The 20,413-nt window shown below is 36.6% G+C and overlaps 2 protein-coding genes across 3 annotated transcripts; both read left to right on the top strand.

The window, feature by feature from the left end:
- The first annotated feature begins 1,455 nt into the window (after positions 1-1,455).
- vps4b (vacuolar protein sorting 4 homolog B) lies at positions 1,456-12,081 on the top strand. Of its 2 annotated transcripts, XM_030160117.1 has the most exons (13): positions 1,456-1,582; positions 3,572-3,683; positions 3,845-3,945; positions 7,341-7,452; positions 7,723-7,873; positions 7,998-8,056; positions 8,230-8,349; positions 8,481-8,637; positions 8,733-8,881; positions 9,557-9,638; positions 9,724-9,943; positions 10,056-10,196; positions 10,307-12,081. In XM_030160117.1, the coding sequence occupies exons 1-13, from the start codon at positions 1,562-1,564 to the stop codon at positions 10,406-10,408; spliced, it is 1,527 nt and encodes a 508-aa protein (XP_030015977.1). In that variant the 5' UTR covers positions 1,456-1,561; the 3' UTR covers positions 10,409-12,081. The 2 variants fall into 2 exon arrangements, with proteins under 2 accessions (XP_030015977.1, XP_030015978.1); XM_030160118.1 differs by lacking the exons at positions 1,456-1,582; positions 3,572-3,683; positions 3,845-3,945 and adding an exon at positions 6,308-6,523.
- A 238-nt stretch (positions 12,082-12,319) lies between these two features.
- On the top strand, positions 12,320-18,989 carry kdsr (3-ketodihydrosphingosine reductase). Its single transcript, XM_030159717.1, has 10 exons — positions 12,320-12,771; positions 13,554-13,643; positions 13,889-13,945; positions 14,109-14,174; positions 14,265-14,360; positions 14,666-14,857; positions 15,049-15,132; positions 15,216-15,299; positions 15,414-15,515; positions 15,608-18,989. The coding sequence occupies exons 1-10, from the start codon at positions 12,583-12,585 to the stop codon at positions 15,725-15,727; spliced, it is 1,080 nt and encodes a 359-aa protein (XP_030015577.1). The 5' UTR covers positions 12,320-12,582; the 3' UTR covers positions 15,728-18,989.
- Positions 18,990-20,413: the final 1,424 nt, after the last annotated feature.

The raw sequence follows: 20,413 nt of genomic DNA, 5'->3' as shown, positions 1-20,413 counted from the left end.
ACTACTAATAATAATAATAATAATAATAATAATAATAATAATAATAATAATAATAATAAATAAAAGCATAAATAAATAATTAAACACTACTACTACTACTACTACTACTACTACTACTACTACTACTAATAATAATAATAATAATAATAATAATAATCGTCTGCTTTTTGATGTGCTCTTGTTTTTTTGTTTTTTTGAAGAAAATATTCAAGCACAGTTTTAGTGACTGCTGTATCATTACCCTATGTGCCTATGAGAAACATGCAGTATTCTATAATTTGAGAAGTGATCTAAGATCCTAAATATTGTCTAAGAACTTAACAAAAACACACATAGTCTTCATGTACAGAAAGAGTGTGCGGTGTCTTTACTTACTTTGTTCTGTTTAATTCATAAATCAGTGGTGTGTGTTAAACTGTGGAATTCTCTTTATAATGAGCTGAAGGACTGTACAAATATATTCCAACTGAAAAAAGTGTATAAAGAAAGAACAATGAGATTATATGAACAGTTATAAGTTTTACATTTTGCTTTGTATTTGTACTGCATCTTGTGACATATTTATTTGCTTATTATGGTCTGGTATTGTGTTTTTGCATCATTTCGTCAGGTATATATTTACCTATGTTTTGTATTTCCTGGACATGTAGTTTTTTAATTTGTTTTTTTTTTTATTAATTTTGTACATCTTTGGATGTATTTAGTTTGGTTTGTCTGACTTTATACAGTATGATTTTATAGCTAGTTGTGTATGGCTAACCATTAAGGTTATTATTATTTTGAAGGGGACAGGAAATATAAGATTTTCTTCATCCTGCTCCTTTTCAAGCATGGGTGTGTACATGTTTGTTTACTGAATGATTATTGAATGTTTGTTGATGAAATGCAACACCCATGAATGAAATAAATGAAATGAAAATGAAAATAAAAAAATAAAAAACCAGAACATATCCATGGTCTCAGTGATTAATTGTACGTTTAATATTACATTCTGTTATGAAATCAGAGCAGTTTGTATTTGTGTGTTGAAACTCTGAGGACTCCACTTGCACATGTACCTTTATCCTGGGCTGACCTCTAGTGGAGTACCACAGGGCTGCATCCTCAGCACCAGTCAGGAGACTTTTGTGCGCATGAACACACCCTCTTTTTCTCTCACTTTCGTCTTTGTGTAACAAAACTGAGGTAAAAGTTCGAGTCTTTCTGTAACAAAACTTCAAGCCCTTTAAAAAAAAAAAAAAATGTTATCACTCTCGATGTTGATGTCTCAAACTCCAAGAAAGTGAATTAATATAAATGAGAGCCACGTGATCTGTAAATCAGCTGTTTTGTATTTAGGCCATAGCCCTGTCAACTTGTATTTCTTGCATGACAACAAAACACCACCCTGAGTCAGTAACATCGTTCCCATTCCTGAGACTGGGCAGACCGCTTTCATGGGCGCATGTGTCACTGCTGAGGGACTGATAAGCAAACAGGAACTTGTTGTGCACTGACTTAAACGACCGAGGCTGGATCACAGGTTGAATCTGCCGTGTTTTTAGTCCCTTTAGGACTCCACATGGAGCCAACAAATCTACAGGTAGGACAAATGACACACAGAAACTGACACTGGATGGCTTTACTGAGGTCACTGCAGGGTTAATCTGTGTAAGAACTGAAAGGTTTCATTTTAAAACACATGGTACATGCTTTTCTGTACAAGACAAGGTTATTTCCCATTTGTACTTTTACCAGAACAGAATAAACCAGTAGGCAATTTTTATAGAATGTATGTCAAAGTTATTAAACTTAATAACATGCCAGAAATACGTTCACATCAAGTCTTTACATTCTGTAGTACTCTGTGAACTATGATACCAAAGGGTTCATGCTTCTAAATCATACATACATCTATAATACAGTGTCATAGAAAGTGAAACAATGTCTGATTCAGAAAAATTATTGATAGTGTAATAGAGTGTTTGTCAACTTTGGGGTCGACATCCCACGTGGAGTCGGCTGAAATTCAAATAGGGTCGCCTGAAATTTCTAGTAATTGATAAAAATTAAAAATAAAAACCTTATTAATAAAACATATGTGGTGAGTTGAGAAAGACAGTCACAGTCCATAGAAGACATAGTAAACTCTGAAGCTGAAACTGAAGCACAGTGGTACTGTTTATCTTTCAAATGTTCATTGTGGTCAGTTTCAGATGCTGCAGCTTTTTCATAATTCATAGTTAGAGTTATTGTTTGTTCAGTATTAATTATCAGCCTTGTAAATCCAAGCTGGACTGACTGTACATATCCTGACCAAGGAAAATAAAATTCTCACTTTGTGCAGTAATCTACACCTGGCTTTTCTGCCTCCGTCCATAATAATATACATTATATAGACTAAATGTTTAATAAAATGAATGTTTATTTACAACATAGTATAGCAAACTATTACTTGATCAAAAACAAATTAATTTCAGCCAAAAAAAAAAAAGTCTCTGTTTTGAATGTCTGGGGTTGCCAGAAATTTGTAAAGTTAAAATGGGGTCATGAGGCAAGAAAGGTTGGGAACCACTGGTGTAATAGAAAAATCATAAGACATTTTCAGTAGCAGCAGGAATAGGAACTCAGCTAGTTCTGAAAATTAGCTACATTGTGTTCATTGGAAATGGAAACAATGAGTGGAAAAGCTGTATTATTATCTTTGATGTAAAAAGAGGGGTTTTTTTTCCCCAGCAGAACTAATGCAACATGTTTGATACATTTCGCCACTTAAACTACTTTTGTCCATCTGAGAATTATAGAATGGATCTTAACGTTTATCACTTTTCTAAATAAAATTTGGTATTGGTTTATTGTTTTTATTTTTATTGTTTTTAATTGTGCAGCTGTTTTATGTCCTTAAATCTATTCTTGTGTTTTATTCTTTTATTTTGTTTTTTATTTATTCTTCTGTACACCACTTTGGTCCACAGTGGTTGTTTTAAAGTGCTTTACAAATAAAGTAGAGCGAGAGAGAGAGAGAGAGAGAGAGAGAGAGAGAGAGAGCTTAATTGTTGTTGTTAATCTTCCCCTTGTAAGAAAGCGTCTGCCAAATGCATAAATGTAAAATCTGTATTCAGGTCTACAGACAAAATGATATAAAGTAATGAAAGCACACCCATTTTCTTTGGTGATGGGGAGCTGATGATGCTCAGAAATGTCCAAGTTGATTGAATTTTCTTATTGTAAGGAAATTAATTGTATGTTGTCGTGCAATGAACAAAAATGTTTTTAAGTGATGTGTATACTGATATGTTGGTATACAAGCGTGTTATTTTAATACTGATGATAACTATGACCTAAATATGACCTTCAATTTGTCAGATTAGTTACTATTACTCTGGCTGAGGTAGGTTTGTACAGTTGATGGTAAACTGTGAATTGTTTGTTTTTCTGTGAGCATCACTCTGAGATGTCCTTAAATTACTTTTGAACTGAATTGAGCTGAGATGTAATGCCACTGACAATATCCTGTCTGCTGTAATATTTTTAGAGGAAGCATGAGTACAAATAGCTCCTGAAAATATTAATGCATTTGCTGCTCTTTTAGAAAGCTATTGCCATAGCACAGAAAGCCTCACAGGAAGACCAGGCTGAGAACTACGAAGAAGCCATTCGCTCCTACCAACATGCGGTCAAGTACTTTCTGCACATCCTGAAACGTGCGTCACTGTCTGAAAACAAAATGCTTACTCAAACACACCAGAGATATAGGTCATTCTACAGTCTGTATGACTATAACTTATTTTGTGCCGGTTTATGTCCATAAGCACATGATTTCTGTCAATAGAATCTTTACTAGTAATATTGTTTCTCCCATCAGGTGAACCCCAGGGTAAAGATGGAAACCAGAAGATAAGAGATTCATGTAAACAGTACCTGGACAGAGTGGAAGTGCTGCAGGAGTTCTTAGCTAATAAAGAGGTTGTTGCATCTCTAATTCACATAGTCTATGGAAAAAAAAAAAATGCTACAAAATGGGGACGTAATTCTTTATTTTTTTAGTGTACACTGCCTTTATAAAAGTATTCATCCCTTTTTATTTTGTGTTTCCCCTTTTTATTGCTGGGATAAATGGAATCAGTGTCAATGTCAAAAAATGCCATGGGCATACTCAGGGGACTATGAACATGTTTGGTGAAAAAAAACACTTTAAGATAGACTTATTTTGTCATTTGTAGCTGATGCAGAACTGTTTGAGAGTCCTAAAACCAACTTCACTGTTTCTAAATGATGTCTACAAAAAAAGAAAAAAGAGAGCCGATTGATTTTCATTATTTTAAAAGACTATATTTGACATCCACATTTACATTTTTGTCTCACACTTTACTTGCCCAAGAGAATACTGGTTTATATCTCAACCTTAATGATTATAGGTTTTAAACATTATGTATACTTATTCACTCCAAGCATGATATTGGGATAATAGTAAATCATTTGTGCTTGACAGATAATTTTGATTACCAGCCAGAAGGACTTGAGAATTTACTGTACGTAACCATAATCTCTTTACCCTACATAACCAGACTTCCCTGCATATTGATATGCCCCAATCCTAGACCTTATTTTTTCACCAAAATTGCAGGAGTTGCAGTCAACAATATAGCTGACAACTTTTGATATGCGGAAAAATTTGCCAGTTTTTTGTGTAGTTTTTTTTTTTTTTTTACCCTATGCAACAGATGTTTTTCACAAAGGTTTTAGTGAAAACGGCTGAAATTGACAAATGTCATTGCATGGCCTCAAAGTACTAGAAATACCTTTTCCATCCATGTATTACACTTATATGCCAGGTAAATGTAGGCTGACTCATTACCATCTGAACAATTTTTTTACCCTACGTAACTGCTTGACCATGCCCCCATGTAAAAAGCAATGCAATGTAAAAATACATAATGTAAAAGTAAGTGTTGAAAGTGATTGACCTAACACAACAGAGATCCAGAAAGTTGGTGCTTGTCTCACAATTAGTGAACTGGATATCATGTGAGTGTATTTCAAGTCATTGTAGTATAAAGACAAACACATGGAAGGTCCAGTAACTGGTTCATCAGTATTCCTGACTAAAATTACACTCTGATGACAAAGGAACACTCTGAGCAGCTCAGATGATAGGTTATTGAAAAGTATTAGTCAGGGGATGTCCAATGTCCAATTCACTGAACATTCCCTGGAATTCAGTTAAATCTATTAAGAAATGGAAGATATATGACACGTGTAGATCTGTCTACAGCAGGCCATCCTCACAAAGTGAATAAATGGTAAAGGTGACTAGTGAGGGAGGTCACCAAGACATCTACTTTAACCTCCTGAGACCCAGGAAAGTAAAAGTTTTGGCTTTTGTACATGAAATAATTGCTTTGATTGGAAACAGCATAATGCAACATTTTTTTCGACACATTTTTATAGAATGTCCTTTGTAGTGGACAGCATTTTTTTATATAAAGTAAAGCTGTGAAACTCGCATCTCCCACAGAAGACAAAAATGCATTGCTGGGTCTCAGGAGGCTAAAGGAGCTTCAGCATCTGTAATGAGATAGTATGCATATAACAACTGTTGTCTGGGTTCTTGAAACAAAACATAGCAGAATCCTGGATGACAATCTCATTCAGTCTGCAAGAAACCTATCTTCTAAGAGAATTTATCTTTCAGTAAGTCAATGACCTGAAGGATGCAGCAAAAGCAAACAGAAATGCTTTAAAGCCTATAAGGTGAACATACCTGAATGGCCAAATCAAAGCCCAGACCTCAGTCCAATAGAGAATTTGCAGGTGGCCTTTAACAGATTTTTTACACCCAATTCTCAATTTACCTAACAGAGCTTGAGCAGTTTTACAAAGAAGAATGGAAAATAATTGCAGTGTATAGATGTGCAAGCCTGACTGAGACTTGTCCACACAGACGCACTGACTGTGTTAAAAGATGCATCTATCAAATACTGACTTGAATGGGGTGAATATGTATGCAATTGTTTATTTTCCATCATCTATTTTTGATGAATTGCCATTAATTTGTAGAAATGTGTTTTCACGTTTCACATTGTTTTACATGAAACATTTTTTTATGGAAATATATTGACCATGAATAGATTTTTGAAAGCAACAAAAGGGAAAACATGCAAAGGGGTGAATACTTTTTATGGGCCCTCCCTAACTAATACTTTCCATTCTGAAAGTACAGATTAAAGTACATACTGTTACATAAGTTTTGGTTTGGTTGTCATTAAAGCGCAAAAACTACGTCCCTTGTAACGTCTTGACGTCATCACATTCCGTGCACGCGAGTATCGACTTTTCAATGCGGAAGTTTCCTCCTCGATCTTACACGGGAGCGATCTTGGAAAGGAAAACAAGCTTCGGAAAAAAAAAACAAGATTATCAGTTAGCAGCCTTATTTACAGGCCAAATTCTTAAGCGAAGCTGTCTGTCTACTACGACTTAACATTAGTTTCAATATTTGGACACGTAATCAGGCCTCATGGCTACCAACAATAATTTACAGGTAAGTTGGGGGCCAATCCCAAAGCTGCTATAACAAATTAGCTAACAAAGTTATTTTTGTCGCGAATTAAACTACAAAAGTCAGATAGTTTCAGGTAATCGGGACCTCTGGCCTAGTATCAATGGGTGTTGTCCAGTACTGCTGCTTCTACAGTCTAAAATAACATAACGAATGACAATAGTAGCAGCTAGTTAGCCTGCTAAGCTAAAGCATTAACTCGGCAGCTAGCTTTGCTGATTTGGGGATTGAAAATGACGAAAAGCAGCTCGTCATGTACATTAACGTTCCTTTAAATGATATTTATAAATAAAGGAAGTTTTTTTTTTCTTTGTTCCGTACATAAACTTATGACATTTAACATTGGCTTTATTAGCCTCTGCTGGCTGACAACTACGACAACGGTAATAAGATTAACGTTTATAGCTAACTGGGTTTATTTGGCTTCAAGAACATACACTTAAAATAGAAAACAAAACTATTATGGTTGCCTTTGTACTGATTGGTTTATGCGTAACAGTATAGAAAGATTTTGTATCCACAAATTAACAGAAACAAAGTGTTTCTCTGAACATAAAGCCATCTACAGGCTTACTTGTCAAGTACCGTCAGTCATCACAGTACAGGTGTACTATTGAATGTTTTTTTCTTGTGCTGTTTAACAGGTCTCTCTAATCAAATTAATTTTCTATTAGGTATTATTCGCTGACATGCATTACATGTTGTCATTCACTCACCACAGTTTTAGTTTCCATCTCACCTCTATTATATGTCTTGTTTTTATGTAACTAAGAGTGTTCTGTGTTTTTTCCAAATTTAGAAAGCCATTGATCTCGCCACCAAGGCCGCTCAGGAGGATAAAGCTCAGAACTATGAGGAGGCTCTGCGACTGTACCAGGCTGCTGTTCAGTACTTCCTTCATGTGGTGAAATGTAAGACATTAGACGGCACATTGGAATTAAATCCACTGTTTCTATACATTATAAGTATTTGTAAATGCCATAACAGGGGTCACAGTCTGATAATTTTGTTTGATTTTCATGTCATGCAAATCATTCTGTTCACTTAGATCAGTGTAACTAAAACTAGAATAACTATAAATAATCAGATTTTTTTTTTTTTTTTGGTAATGTGTTCAGTTTCAAATTTTACACTTAACCTAAATATTTTATGTGTGTGTTTGGTTCATTCATTTCCAACAGATGAAGCCCAGAGTGCCAAAGCTAAAGAAAGCATCAGAGCAAAATGTACTGAATACTTGGACAGAGCAGAAAAGTTAAAGGAGTATCTAAAGAAGAAAGAGAAGGCTCCTCCTGCTAAGCCTGTCAAAGAGTCACAGTCTGATGACAGAGGGTGTGTGTTTGTGGGTGGGGCAGTGCTCATATGATGCCATTCAAATCAGTGTTTCATATTAATACAGAGTTAAAATACTGTTAAAATTACATGTGTTTGAATAATTCTGTCTCTGAATGTTCAGGAATGAAAGTGACGAAGGTGACGATCCAGAGAAAAAGAAGTTCCAAAATCAACTCTCAGGTTTGTACAGTTTCTTCTAGAGAAATTTAATTCAGTATTTTTGATAAGTTATTAGCTTTGTATTTTATGACTTATAATGTATATTGATAACATTTTATTTATTGTGAGCAAACTGGTGTAATTAAGACATTACTCTAATGTATCAGCAATATGGATTATAATTTTTTTCTCAGGGGCAATTGTTATGGAGAAACCAAACATCAAATGGAGCGATGTTGCTGGTTTGGAAGGAGCAAAGGAGGCACTGAAAGAAGCTGTTATACTTCCAATCAAATTCCCCCACCTTTTCACAGGTATTCTATTATATTCTGTTTTGCATTGAAGTATTGAGGTAAGGCAGTATATCTCTGGGCATTAATGGCATTAGCACTATTTCTTAAATAGTAAATCAAAATATATGAAATTGTCTCTGTTTAATTGACAGGAAAGAGAGTTCCTTGGAGAGGGATCTTGCTATTTGGGCCACCGGGTACAGGAAAATCATATTTGGCTAAAGCTGTTGCCACAGAAGCAAACAACTCAACGTTCTTCTCCATCTCCTCATCTGACCTCGTCTCCAAATGGCTGGGAGAGAGTGAAAAGTTAGTATTAGAGCAGTAAAAACACAGCCTACAGAAACACAGGTTAAACATACAAGTATACAAAAATCATGGCATGTTCCCTTTTTTCTCCACAGGTTGGTAAAGAACCTCTTTAGCCTTGCAAGGGAACACAAACCCTCCATTATCTTCATTGATGAGATTGACTCCCTGTGTGGCTCTCGAAGTGAAAATGAGAGTGAGGCTGCACGCCGTATTAAAACTGAATTCCTGGTTCAGATGCAGGGTAAGGATGAATACACAGTAATTGTTTTGTTTTACAATGAATTGGCTGAAAGCGTAGTACATCATAGGTGGTCACAGGAGTTGTTTTTTTTTAACCTGAGGAAATGGATCATATGATGAATCAGGAACTGACTGATGGGACCAATCAGGCAGTGAATGCAGGTGTCTATGCCACAGTTCTAACTTCATTGTTTTTATTTTTCCACACAAAACCACAGCTGCTGAGTTTCTGAAGTAAAAAATAATATTAGTGAGAACAGGACTTGTGTTATGTAGCAAAAGACTGTTTTATGATCCTTTGTTAAGGAATTAGTGAAATTATGTAAATTGACAGCCACTGCATGTAAGGTTATAAGCCTGAAATGCCTGATGTGGTATCACTGACAGGTGTAGGCCAATGGGTAAGGTGTTTTTAAAGTGAATCCCACAGAAAACAATGAACATTAACCCAAGTTTCTTTAAAGGATACTGTGTTTTGTTTTGGTTTTTTTCCACAAGATATTACGGTTTATACTAGCATATTTTTTTTTGCAATTATAATCTAAAATTTTGTGATTTTAAATGTGGACTGGAAGTTTTGGGTGTTGTATTTCTCATTTGGTCACTGTCATCTAATAAAAACTTGGTTTAGTTACAGAAAACCAACCAACTACTATGTTTGTTTTCCCTAAAACAGGTGTGGGGGTTGACAATGAAGGAGTGCTGGTACTTGGGGCAACAAACATCCCTTGGACCTTAGATTCAGCCATCAGAAGAAGGTAACTGGTATTGGTTAAAGCTGATGTTGTTGTTATCATATTGTGCTTCACAAGTGCTCACTGTGTGCCAACGCTGCCATTCTAGATTCGAGAAGAGGATCTACATCCCACTGCCTGAAGAGCATGCTCGCTCCTTCATGTTCAAGCTCCACCTTGGCTCTACCCCCAACTGTCTCACTGAGTCTGACTTTGTCGCTCTGGGCAAGAAGACAGAAGGATACTCAGGGGCTGATATCAGTATCATTGTCAGAGATGCTTTAATGCAGCCTGTTCGAAAGGTCCAGTCAGCAACCCACTTCAAAAGAGTATGTCTTTTTAAATATCATGCAGTATTATGCCTCAGTATGTCTCAGTGTAATGTGTTATATTTGACTAATTGTCACATTTTTTTTTTTTTTTTTTTCCCTTTATCATAAGGTTCGAGGGCCATCAAGAACTGATCCCAACATCATTGTAGATGACCTCTTGACACCTTGTTCACCTGGTGATCCCCAAGCAATGGAAATGTCATGGATGGACGTCCCTGGAGAAAAGCTAATGGAACCTGTGGTGTCCATGGTAAGACTTTAACAACACTAAAAAATGTATCCACATTATTTAAGATTATGTATTTGTGAATTAGTGCTCTCACTTCAATGTCAGTAATACATTTTTTTACTTCTTTTCAGTCTGACATGTTGAGATCCCAGGCCCACACAAAGCCAACTGTAAATGAACAAGATCTGGAGAAACTGAAAAAATTTACAGAGGACTTTGGTCAGGAAGGTTAGGAGTGGTCATTTGAGAAAAGTCAAACCAAAGCAAAGTAATTGTGATTGTCTCTTACTGTCTTGGTCCGTTTTTGTGTTTGTCTCATTCTAACCATTCACCAGGCCTCATGCTTTATCAAAAGTGGCCTACACAACTGCTCTGTTCTGCCTTGCGAATCTTTCAGATTACACAAAAAATTAAATGGAGAACTGGTCTTCGTTGATATTCAAATATTGTCCGAAAAAGAGTAAACACTTTCCTTTGCAGCTGACCTGATGAAATAACGGGGAACTTCCAAAAAACATTAGATAACTAATGTCAGAAACAGGCTTGCAATAGCATTGTTCACAATTATGACAATATGACTCATAATGTATAAACTAATTTTGACAACAAATTAACAACAGTTAATCTGATGGTTGCTGGCAGACATTTGGGACTCCATCTCATAGATCAACTGTTCATGTGCGGAGTGTGAACACATGATGCAATGATGTGGCAATTTTTCATGTTAATTCTAATTCAGGCAGACTTTTAGATGTGTTTATTGCACATGTTTATATCACAGCAAAGATTCAAAATACAATTTATCTGTCAGCACTAACCCAAAATGCTCAACATTACAAATAAAAATGATTTAAGTTAGAACCAGCACTAATATCTATATTTTTCATAAGTCAGTGTACGTCTCAAATAAGTGCCCCTTATAACCTCTGTATTTTGTATTAAGAAAAATAAGCATTTTATAGTGTATACTGAACTTAGTGGAATGTAATTCATGGACCAGTAACATCAAGCAGGGCATGTCAGTCTTTGATAAGTCTTTTGATTTTTGTGGGGAAATGTGTCCTTGTAGTCTCAAGGTGGTGGACAGTGTAGACATTTGAGACACAGATAATCATTACAAGAACTGCTCCAAGCCCAGGGGCAATTTTGGATTGTTTATTTGTTGTCTTTTGCATTTGTTTACTGTGGTTTGGATTCAACACGGTTGAAAGGGTGGATCACCAAAGGTGCTGGACCAGCATTGTATCACAATTTTCAAAAGACTTAATAGCTTTGATTTGATTTATCATTCACCTCTTGTTTCTCTTTTCTTTTTTTTCTCTCTTCCACAACCCACTGTACATATTTTTTTTTTTTTTAAACTTAACAGGCTTTGCTTCTTTTCCTTAATACAAACTGCAAAAAAACAAGCCTTATATTATTATGAAATCACATTGTAAATTGTGATAAAACAAGACTGAGATGTTATCATTGAACATTGATGGCTCAGGTGGAGAGATCATCTTAGAAAACTATCCAACATAAGAATTCACCTCCAAGCAGGACCTGTATGTAGCCATAAGTGGCGGTGTGGAACATGTGCCTTCCAGAGAAGTTGCAAAACTATGGTTATTTTTATTGGTTTGTTTCTAATTTGGTCAGACTGTGTATATATTCAATGCTGTCACAACTAAGAAATGTATAATACTTGCACATTTCATGTATGCTCTTTTAGAGATTGTATACAACTGAACTTTTTTTCCTCATAAGGTGTGCAAACTTTTTGTGTTTGGGAATATCTCTTACTTCACTGTAAATGTCTATACATATAGCCAGCCTTTAAGCCTTTTCTTTGTGAAGAGGTCACGTGCATCAGATTTTCAGTTCATTTTCATGATGTAAATAAAAATGAAAGCTATGTCAAAAAGCTGGTTTCCTTATTACTTAACAAATCAACACTTATTAACAAAAACGCATAGTTTCTATTTTAAGTCCCTTCAGTGATCGTATGTTATAGCCGGGTGGGCGTGTGTGATAAGGAAACGACGAAAACGGAAGCGAACTGTTGCATTATGGGAGTTGTGGTCCACACACGCCCAAACAGCGTTATGACTGCGCACATATAAATTAACTCAGAACTACAAGTCCCAAAGGCCAGCCGTCACGTCCGTTTACAGTGCACAGTTCGATTTGTTTTGGTTTATACAGACTACGCTTTGTCACTCAGAGCAAAGGTCCACGGCTACACTTTAACCTGACCGGTGTGCTTTTTTTTGACACCCTGCCAGACTGTGAAACAACGCCTCCTCTGAGGTTTGCGTTTCGCCACTCCTTTTCAGGACCGCCGGATTCCTCGTTGCTCCGTAGTTGAACATCAGAAGCTGGCCTGCTAGTTAGCAAATAAGCTAACGACTGCCAGATTTCACCCATGTCCTCTGAAGAAGCGTTGAGTTCAACGATTACGGATTGGCTCTTTATCAATTCCTGGTGGCTTCTTTTGCCATTCATCATGCTCCTTGTAGTTGCTGCCTTCATTGTTGCCTTTGTGTTGCTGTTATACATGATATCACCTCTTATTAGCCCCAAGCCTCTGAAACTGAACGGGGCCCATGTCGTGGTAAGTGCACCAGAATGCTACATTGCTAGCTTACGTTTGGCAGTTGGGGTGGTAAGGGTAGCTAATGTCTGCTCAATATTGTAACTTAACTGCATTCAACATTGAGTCTTTAGCTAGCTGAACTTATGTTTTAATTGCACCAAAAGCAGGCGTATCTGCACTTACGTTGCAATCAATAACCTCTCAAAACATGAATGATATAGCTTTCTTTTTTCTGTGTACTGACAGTAAGCTATGGCTGACACGCCCACATAATGGTTACGATGGAGTTAATATCAAGTAATTCATTCGTCAGTTTATTCGGAATACAGATCTAACGCTATCTTAAACCATCGTGATACGAATGCACTCTGAACACACAGCCACACTAAATCACATCTTTTATAAATGTTACAACGATTTTAAAGCTGTTAGTTTGGCAATGTTATATCACTACAAATATTTAAAAACATTAGCAACCATATAAGTGAATATTCAAGATTACAATTTACAATCTGGCAAAAAATATTAATTTTCTGAATTAGTACCTGCAGTATCAATGAAACTACTTCCTAAACTTAACTAATGTATGTAAATTATGAATACTTTCATTGCAGTTTTGCTCATCTTGCAGATGTGGCAACATCCTGCTTCCAACTTGTGCAACATTTTGGAAACAAGAGATATTAGTTTATCTGATGTCCCAGTAGTTTTCAATGTATCTATCTTGCATTCAATATCTGATTAAGGAGCCCAAGATGGCGAGTTCACTATTATTGATCTGTTATCTTTTACATTTGCAGGTGACAGGAGGATCAAGTGGGATTGGAAAATGCATTGCTATTGAGTGCTATCGGCAAGGAGCTTTCATCACTTTAGTTGCACGAGATGAGGTCTGTAAAAACTACTCAAGTGGTCATTTCCTTGTGTCCACCCTTGACATGTTACTAACCTTCGTGAGAAAAGTAAAGTTACTTGGTCTTTAGATGAGTCACCTTGTGTTTTAGAATTTTAAAAACTGACAAATAGCTAGCGGTGGATAATGGATGGATGGACAGATAGCTAGCTTTTAAGGTTAAATGTGATATAATTTCAGTGTGCATAGCAAATTCAGTTTGTGCTTTTTCCTTTTTTTAAGGCTAAATTGCTTCAAGCAAAGAAAGAAGTGGAGAAGTTTGCCATCAATGACAAACAGGTATAATAATTTATTATATTTCACTGTGTTATATGCACACTATTTCAGTGAAAGTAGGCAAATACATTGCACCCAAAATGACATTATAAGCAGTTATAAGGGGTTCAGCGTGTGCTTGCATTTTGCTTGAGATTGCATAACGTCTGGTTCAATGTACTCTCAGGTGGTGCTCTGCATATCAGTGGATGTTTCCAGTGATTACAGTCAAGTGGAAAGTGTGATAAAACAGGTAATGTTTCCTTCTCTGCAGCTGTGGAACATATCAGTTATTTAATAATTTAGGGGTGATGTATTGAAATGGGTTTATTCCTGACTGCAGGCTCAAGAGAAATTGGGGCCTGTTGATATGCTCGTGAACTGTGCTGGAACATCCATTTCTGGGAAGTTTGAGGAAGTAGAGGTGGATCGTTTTAAAGTGGGTACCAGGGTCTCTTCATTTTTAAAATGTTGCGTTTTGTTACAAGCACTATGTTTCTTGAAATTATGAGGATTAAAACTGTCTGGAACCTAGTCCTTTTTTAATGTTACAGATTGATTTCCACTGCTTTCTATTGGAATATTATTGTATTACAGTCATAGTAGAAATTAATTAATATTGCACAGAACTAACATTGATCCCAACTGAAATTGCCTACAGTTTAGAATATTGCAACAAAAATGTTTTATGTTGCATATATGCGACACCACCGCTGTAATATATACTGTGTTTGTCTTCAACAGAAATTGATGGAAGTGAACTATCTGGGCAGTGTTTATCCTACCAGGGCTGTCATAACCACAATGAAGGAACGAAGAATGGGCCGCATCATGTTCGTGTCCTCTCAAGCAGGTCAGATCGGCCTGTTTGGATACACTGCTTACTCCCCTTCCAAGTTTGCCCTGCGTGGTCTAGCAGAATCACTGCAGATGGAGGTGAGTTTTGGATCATACCTGTGTACTCTCTTGTACAGATTTCTCTCCCATTCCAGTTACCTATACAGTGATTCTACTTTAGCGTTCATATGTTTAATTTCTTCTCCAAAATCTAACTAAAGCAGTGTTTTAGGCATCCCAACATCCAGTAAAGACAAAATTGTAATGACAGTATTACTGTACCTCTGCAGATAAAGCCATACAATATCTACGTGACTGTCGCCTACCCCCCTGACACAGACACCCCAGGACTGGCTGAGGAGAACAAGACAAAGGTAGAAATGTCTTCAATGGGCTAAATTAACTGCACTATTAGCAGAAACCCTCAATTTTCCTTGATTACTGTTTCCTGTCCTAGCCTCTGGAAACCAAATTAATCTCTGAGACCTCTGGAGTTTGTCAACCGGACCAAGTGGCTAAAATTATTGTTCGGGATGCAGTGGTAAGAACATCAATCTGCCCTCTGTCCCCCTATATTTTCACATGTTTCTTCTTTTTGGATACCTGGACATACTTGGTAAATAAAATTTACCACCTTCTCTTGTTGCCCCTGCAGCAGGGGAACTTTAACAGCTCTGTCGGTCCTGATGGCTACATGTTATCAGCCCTCACTTGTGGGATGTCACCTGTCACTTCCATCACAGAAGGTCTCCAGCAGGTACAACCTCATATCTGATGTCGTAGCATTGGTTACGATGGTGTCCCTCCAGACTGTAATTCATTTTTTAATATTAATTTTCATCTGTACAGATTGTTACAATGGGTTTATTCCGAACCATTGCCCTCTTCTACCTGGGGAGTTTCGACAGCATCGTGCGGCGCTGCATGATTCAAAGAGAGCAGTCAAAAGCAGCAGACAAGAGGGAGTAACGGCAGCCTTACCTTCTTCACGGCTCTCTGCGCTCCTCCACTGCAGCCCCCCTCCCATTTCCTCTCTCCTGTTGTACAAGTGCACAACCATAGGTGGGAAAGGACAGGTTCTGAATGCATTTCCTATATCCGTGAGGTGAAAGAAAGTATATTGCTGGGTTCAGACTAGACAGTATTTGGTTTGTTACAGTGGTAACTGTGGAAGATTAAGTATTTGTAAAGTTATCATTTCTCGTCATATCATGGCCGAGAGACATGATATGACGTTGATATGATATGATATTTTTATGCTACACGTTACTTCCAGACCAATAATCGCTTCCCATATTTCAGAATATGGTGCTACTGACACCATTACAGAAAGAAGAATGTAAACAAACAAAGCAGTATATGATACTGGTTGTCTTGTGTTTAGAATAGCCTAAAGCCTAAATAGAAAAATAACCCACTGTGGACCTGTTTTTGGGTCACACAGAGTTGATTATGGGTTGTCATTCACACTCGAAGTAAAAGTAACAAATGTTTGTTGTCAGTAGTGAAACATTTCCTGTTTTTCACAGTTCCACCTAACAGCACAAACATCATAATTCATTTTAACAGGAGTAATGACAGGGCGGTCTTTGTTCCTATTGGTCAGTGACACAGAAGTGATTGAACCTGTCTTGGAAGGCCCAAAGACATTTCTAACATACTATAGTCTGTTGGTTAGAACATTATTAGACATCCCAGATGCAGTGGTGGTTGTTATCCACTATGACACTATATGAGACATTGACTGAGATTGATTGTCGATGCCTGTCAAACGCCCTATGTCTGCTGGGTCAGGCTGATACTGTATTCTCTGAACCCTGCATTAGATGTTTACTCTTGACTTATCCGGTGATGTAACTCTTCTATAGACTTCACAGCCATTTGAAGTTTTCTATCCTCTCAGATCATTCCAGTGACTTTTTTGGTTTAATGTGTCTATCTGCTTTTTGTGGGAGCAGCCTTACTCTAGAAATGAGGGCAGACTAAACATCCCACAGCCTGACTTGAAAGTAGGTAGGCTTCAAATGACTTTTCAAATATTAGCCTCCCTGTCTCCACTCCTACAGCATTGTTTTGTTTTGTTTTTTTACACACAAAGAAGAAAAGCAACAGATAGCCTGTCTGACTGGTTGTGCCAAATATGGCTTGAAATTTCTTCCCACCAGGGGCTACAGTGAAAACACAAACAGTAACCCTCACCTTCTGTCATATTGTTGCATGTATCACAAAAGTAGGTCTAGCTAGAAGAATTTTACAGTTTTCACGAAACTGTTTCTCTTGGTGTGTGCTCTTTCGTACCACAAGTCTTTGCGGGCAAAGCACCTTCCCATTCGACTGAGTAACCTCACTGTTTCAAACAAGTTGTGACCCTCGGCGTTGTGTTTATGCTGTGGGATGTTTTGTTTTTGTGCTCTGCGAGTGAAAGCCAAAATGTGATACAACAGTTCTCTTCAGTGATATCAAAGAGAGATTGTGTGTGTGTTGTTTGTAAGCGTTTTTTAAATTTTCCTAATGCAAAAATGTAATTTCCATAAAATAATAGTCAGCATTTCAGACACGGTGTAGGGGAAAGGAATTTTGGGTGAACTCTTGTGCATGTTCGTGTATGTGTGTTCTTGTTTGCTGTGACTGAGCCAACCCCTGGGAAGAGAAAAGCCATTGGATTTTATTGTCTCGGGATGAAGTGCACCAAATTAAGTTACTGTCATCATTTATTTGTTTTGGAAAAAAAAAAAAGTCTTAAGGTACTCTAGGCTGAAGCCATTTTGTTATATTAAATAATGGAATAAAAACAAGAAAGGCCAGCACAGGTGATTTCACAGTACAGCTGTGTATCGAAGTATTTTTTTATTTTTTGCTTTTCATTAAAAGTGTAAAAGGAAGCATATCATTTTCACATATAGTTTAATATGTCAGTACACATTTCAAGCCACCCTGGTCAAGATCAATGTAGGACCCGTATTGTTTTGGGGTGGTGGAAGTCAGTACAGGGGCAAAAAAAAAAAAACTTGCTGGTTCGAGAAACATCCCTGTGGGTCTAGTGGGGGCGCTAAAGATCTGATTTCCCCAGAAGTCAAAACAGTAGAGGGACCAAAATGAAAGTATGATCCTTGTCCCTCAGATTTTGACTTGCTATCATGACATCATGCACAGTTTTGGACTTTTAAACATCTTAAATAACAACATCCATTCCCTCTTGATTTTTTTGTTTTTTTGTCAAACCCTGTGAGAAAATAACCCTGTCATTTAACATATGACCCTGTTGTTTTGCATATTTAAAGGGGAAAAGTACAGTGACGACTCTTGCAAGTCTTCCTTAGCTCCATCACAGACTGGGGGAATGTACTTCAATACAACACATACAAATCAGAATAGAGGACTCTTATCATTAAGTACACCAATATTTAAATGCCAAAATGTGTTAAAGCAGTTTCTGTAGATGCAATGCATTTGTTTGAGATTTATTTTGATGTTGCTGCTCTGTTTATCTTAGAGGTTAGTTTGTGAAATCTGTGGAACTGTATAGGGATCCATTCTAAGCCTTAAGATGCAACTACTGATGAAGCTAATGCTATATGAATGGACCTATCCACAGAGCGATGGGGTTTACCTGTTCATTTAATGACTTTTCAATGTAAAATGCCAACTGTTTTTGTGTATTTTGTCACTTCAAGTCTTTGTATGACAAAAGTAGCCTTACTTAAATCCAACATATGAAAGTGAGAATGGATGACTCACCCTGATGATGTTCTCATTTGATATTGGTGAAAGGCATAGTGTCCTGCACTCAAGAGCTTTTCATAATTATACATTTATTGCTTTGAAAGTTCTCTTTTTTTTCTTGAGGTAGCAACATATAGTTTATAGAAGATGTAGCCCCTATTAGCAGGTTTTGTTTAACACCTTTAAGCTATGCAAATGAAGCCTATTCTTATATGTTACGAGGACATATTGTCGAGGTTTAAGTTTGTAACAGTCACACTAGTCGTTCTCTACTGAATATTGTCATCATCAGATACTTACTATGGCGGTATAAGTTTAAGTATTTAATGTAAACGTCACAATGCACTGGTTCGATCTTCTTCTTTCTTGCTTTTTACTTTTGTTTTTCTGCCAAAAAAAACTTAACACATTCACCTTGTGTGCCATTGAAAGAAAATGTGAGAAGTGGAACGTTTCTTTGTCTTATTTTCTTACATGATAAAATAAATAAATACCTGTGAAGAAAAACGGCCGTATTGTCAGTTTTAACTCTGTTTTTCTCATCTTTAAACTGGATTTATTACCTTTTTAACCTTCAATTTTGTGATCTCCCTTCCCTTAGTTAGGTCACTCAAATAAAATGTTTAAGCCTTTATAGGGCACTCATAGAAATACTCTGAAATTCAAATTTTCAACCTAACAACCTAACTAGACTTTATTTTGTAAAATTTTTCAAAATTTATTTTTTGTAGAAAATCAAGGTAAATAAAGTTACCATATTTGGTTCCTTATCCATAAGTGGCAAAAAAAATGAATAAATTGAAGACGTAAACAAAAAATACAAAAAAAACACGTGTAAGGTAAAACAAATATGTATTTTAGGACATTCCAACAACATAAGCGCTGATCTAGACACCTGTCCACATTCACATTATCCCTTTGAACATCATTCCTTACATTAGTACTATTACTTCATGGTACCTAACAAAGCAGGTACACTCACTGTTCCATAGTTATAATAGTTTTGGATTCTTCATTATTATAGTTTTATTTAGTTTTGACTTTTTTTCTCTAATTCAGTTAGTTTAAATTCATTTTTAGAGCAGGTTTGCCAGTTTTTATTAGTTTTCATTATTTTCTAAATGCTTAGTTTTAGTATTAATTTTAGTTTTGTCGTATCTTTTCTTCTCCGTCGTATTCAAATAAATCCCAGACAGGACTCTGCTGCTTTCTCCCAACTTTAGTCTCCATGTTTCCAGGTAGAGTGGGGACCAGAAGATGACTGGGACCGTAAAGTTCCATATGGTGCCGCTAGCTAACATTGCTAGAGTGAAATAAATTGATTTCGTATCAATCCGACATTGACAACGACGAAAACTGAGGGAATTTTATCCATAATTTTTATTCGTTTTAGTTAGTTTTGTAAGCACACAATACAGTTTCAGTTAGTTATCGTTTTCTTTTAATTACAGTTTTTATTTATTTCAGTTAACGAAAATGTTTTTACAATTCTAGTTTTCATCATTTCATTAGTTTTCCTTAATGATAATAACCTTGATCCAGGCACCTGTCCACATCCACATTCTCCCTTTGAACATCATTCCTTACATTAGTACCATTACTTCCTGGTACCTAACAAAGCAGGTACACTCACTGTTCATGCAGAGGTGGACCTTACAGACCCTGTAGACCACATTGGACCTGAGATTGGCGCCTCACTGTCCTCACCGTAACTCTCGAGTCACTGTCTTGTAATGTATGCGGAAATGACCAAAAATAGTCACTTGCCCAATAAAGGGTTAAGGCAGTGGTTCCCAACCTTTTTTGCCTCGTGACCCCATTTTAACATCACAAATTTCTGGCGACCCCAGACATTCAAAACAGAGACTTTGTTTTTGTTAAAATTCATTTGTTTTTAATTATGTAATAGTTTGCTATACTGTGTGGCAAATA

The sequence above is a fragment of the Sphaeramia orbicularis genome, chromosome 17 (genome assembly GCF_902148855.1).
Source record: "Sphaeramia orbicularis chromosome 17, fSphaOr1.1, whole genome shotgun sequence".
Lineage (NCBI taxonomy): Eukaryota > Metazoa > Chordata > Actinopteri > Kurtiformes > Apogonidae > Sphaeramia > Sphaeramia orbicularis.
The sequence above is the reverse complement of the archived record's forward strand: the minus strand, read 5'-3'. Positions and strand labels throughout refer to the sequence as shown.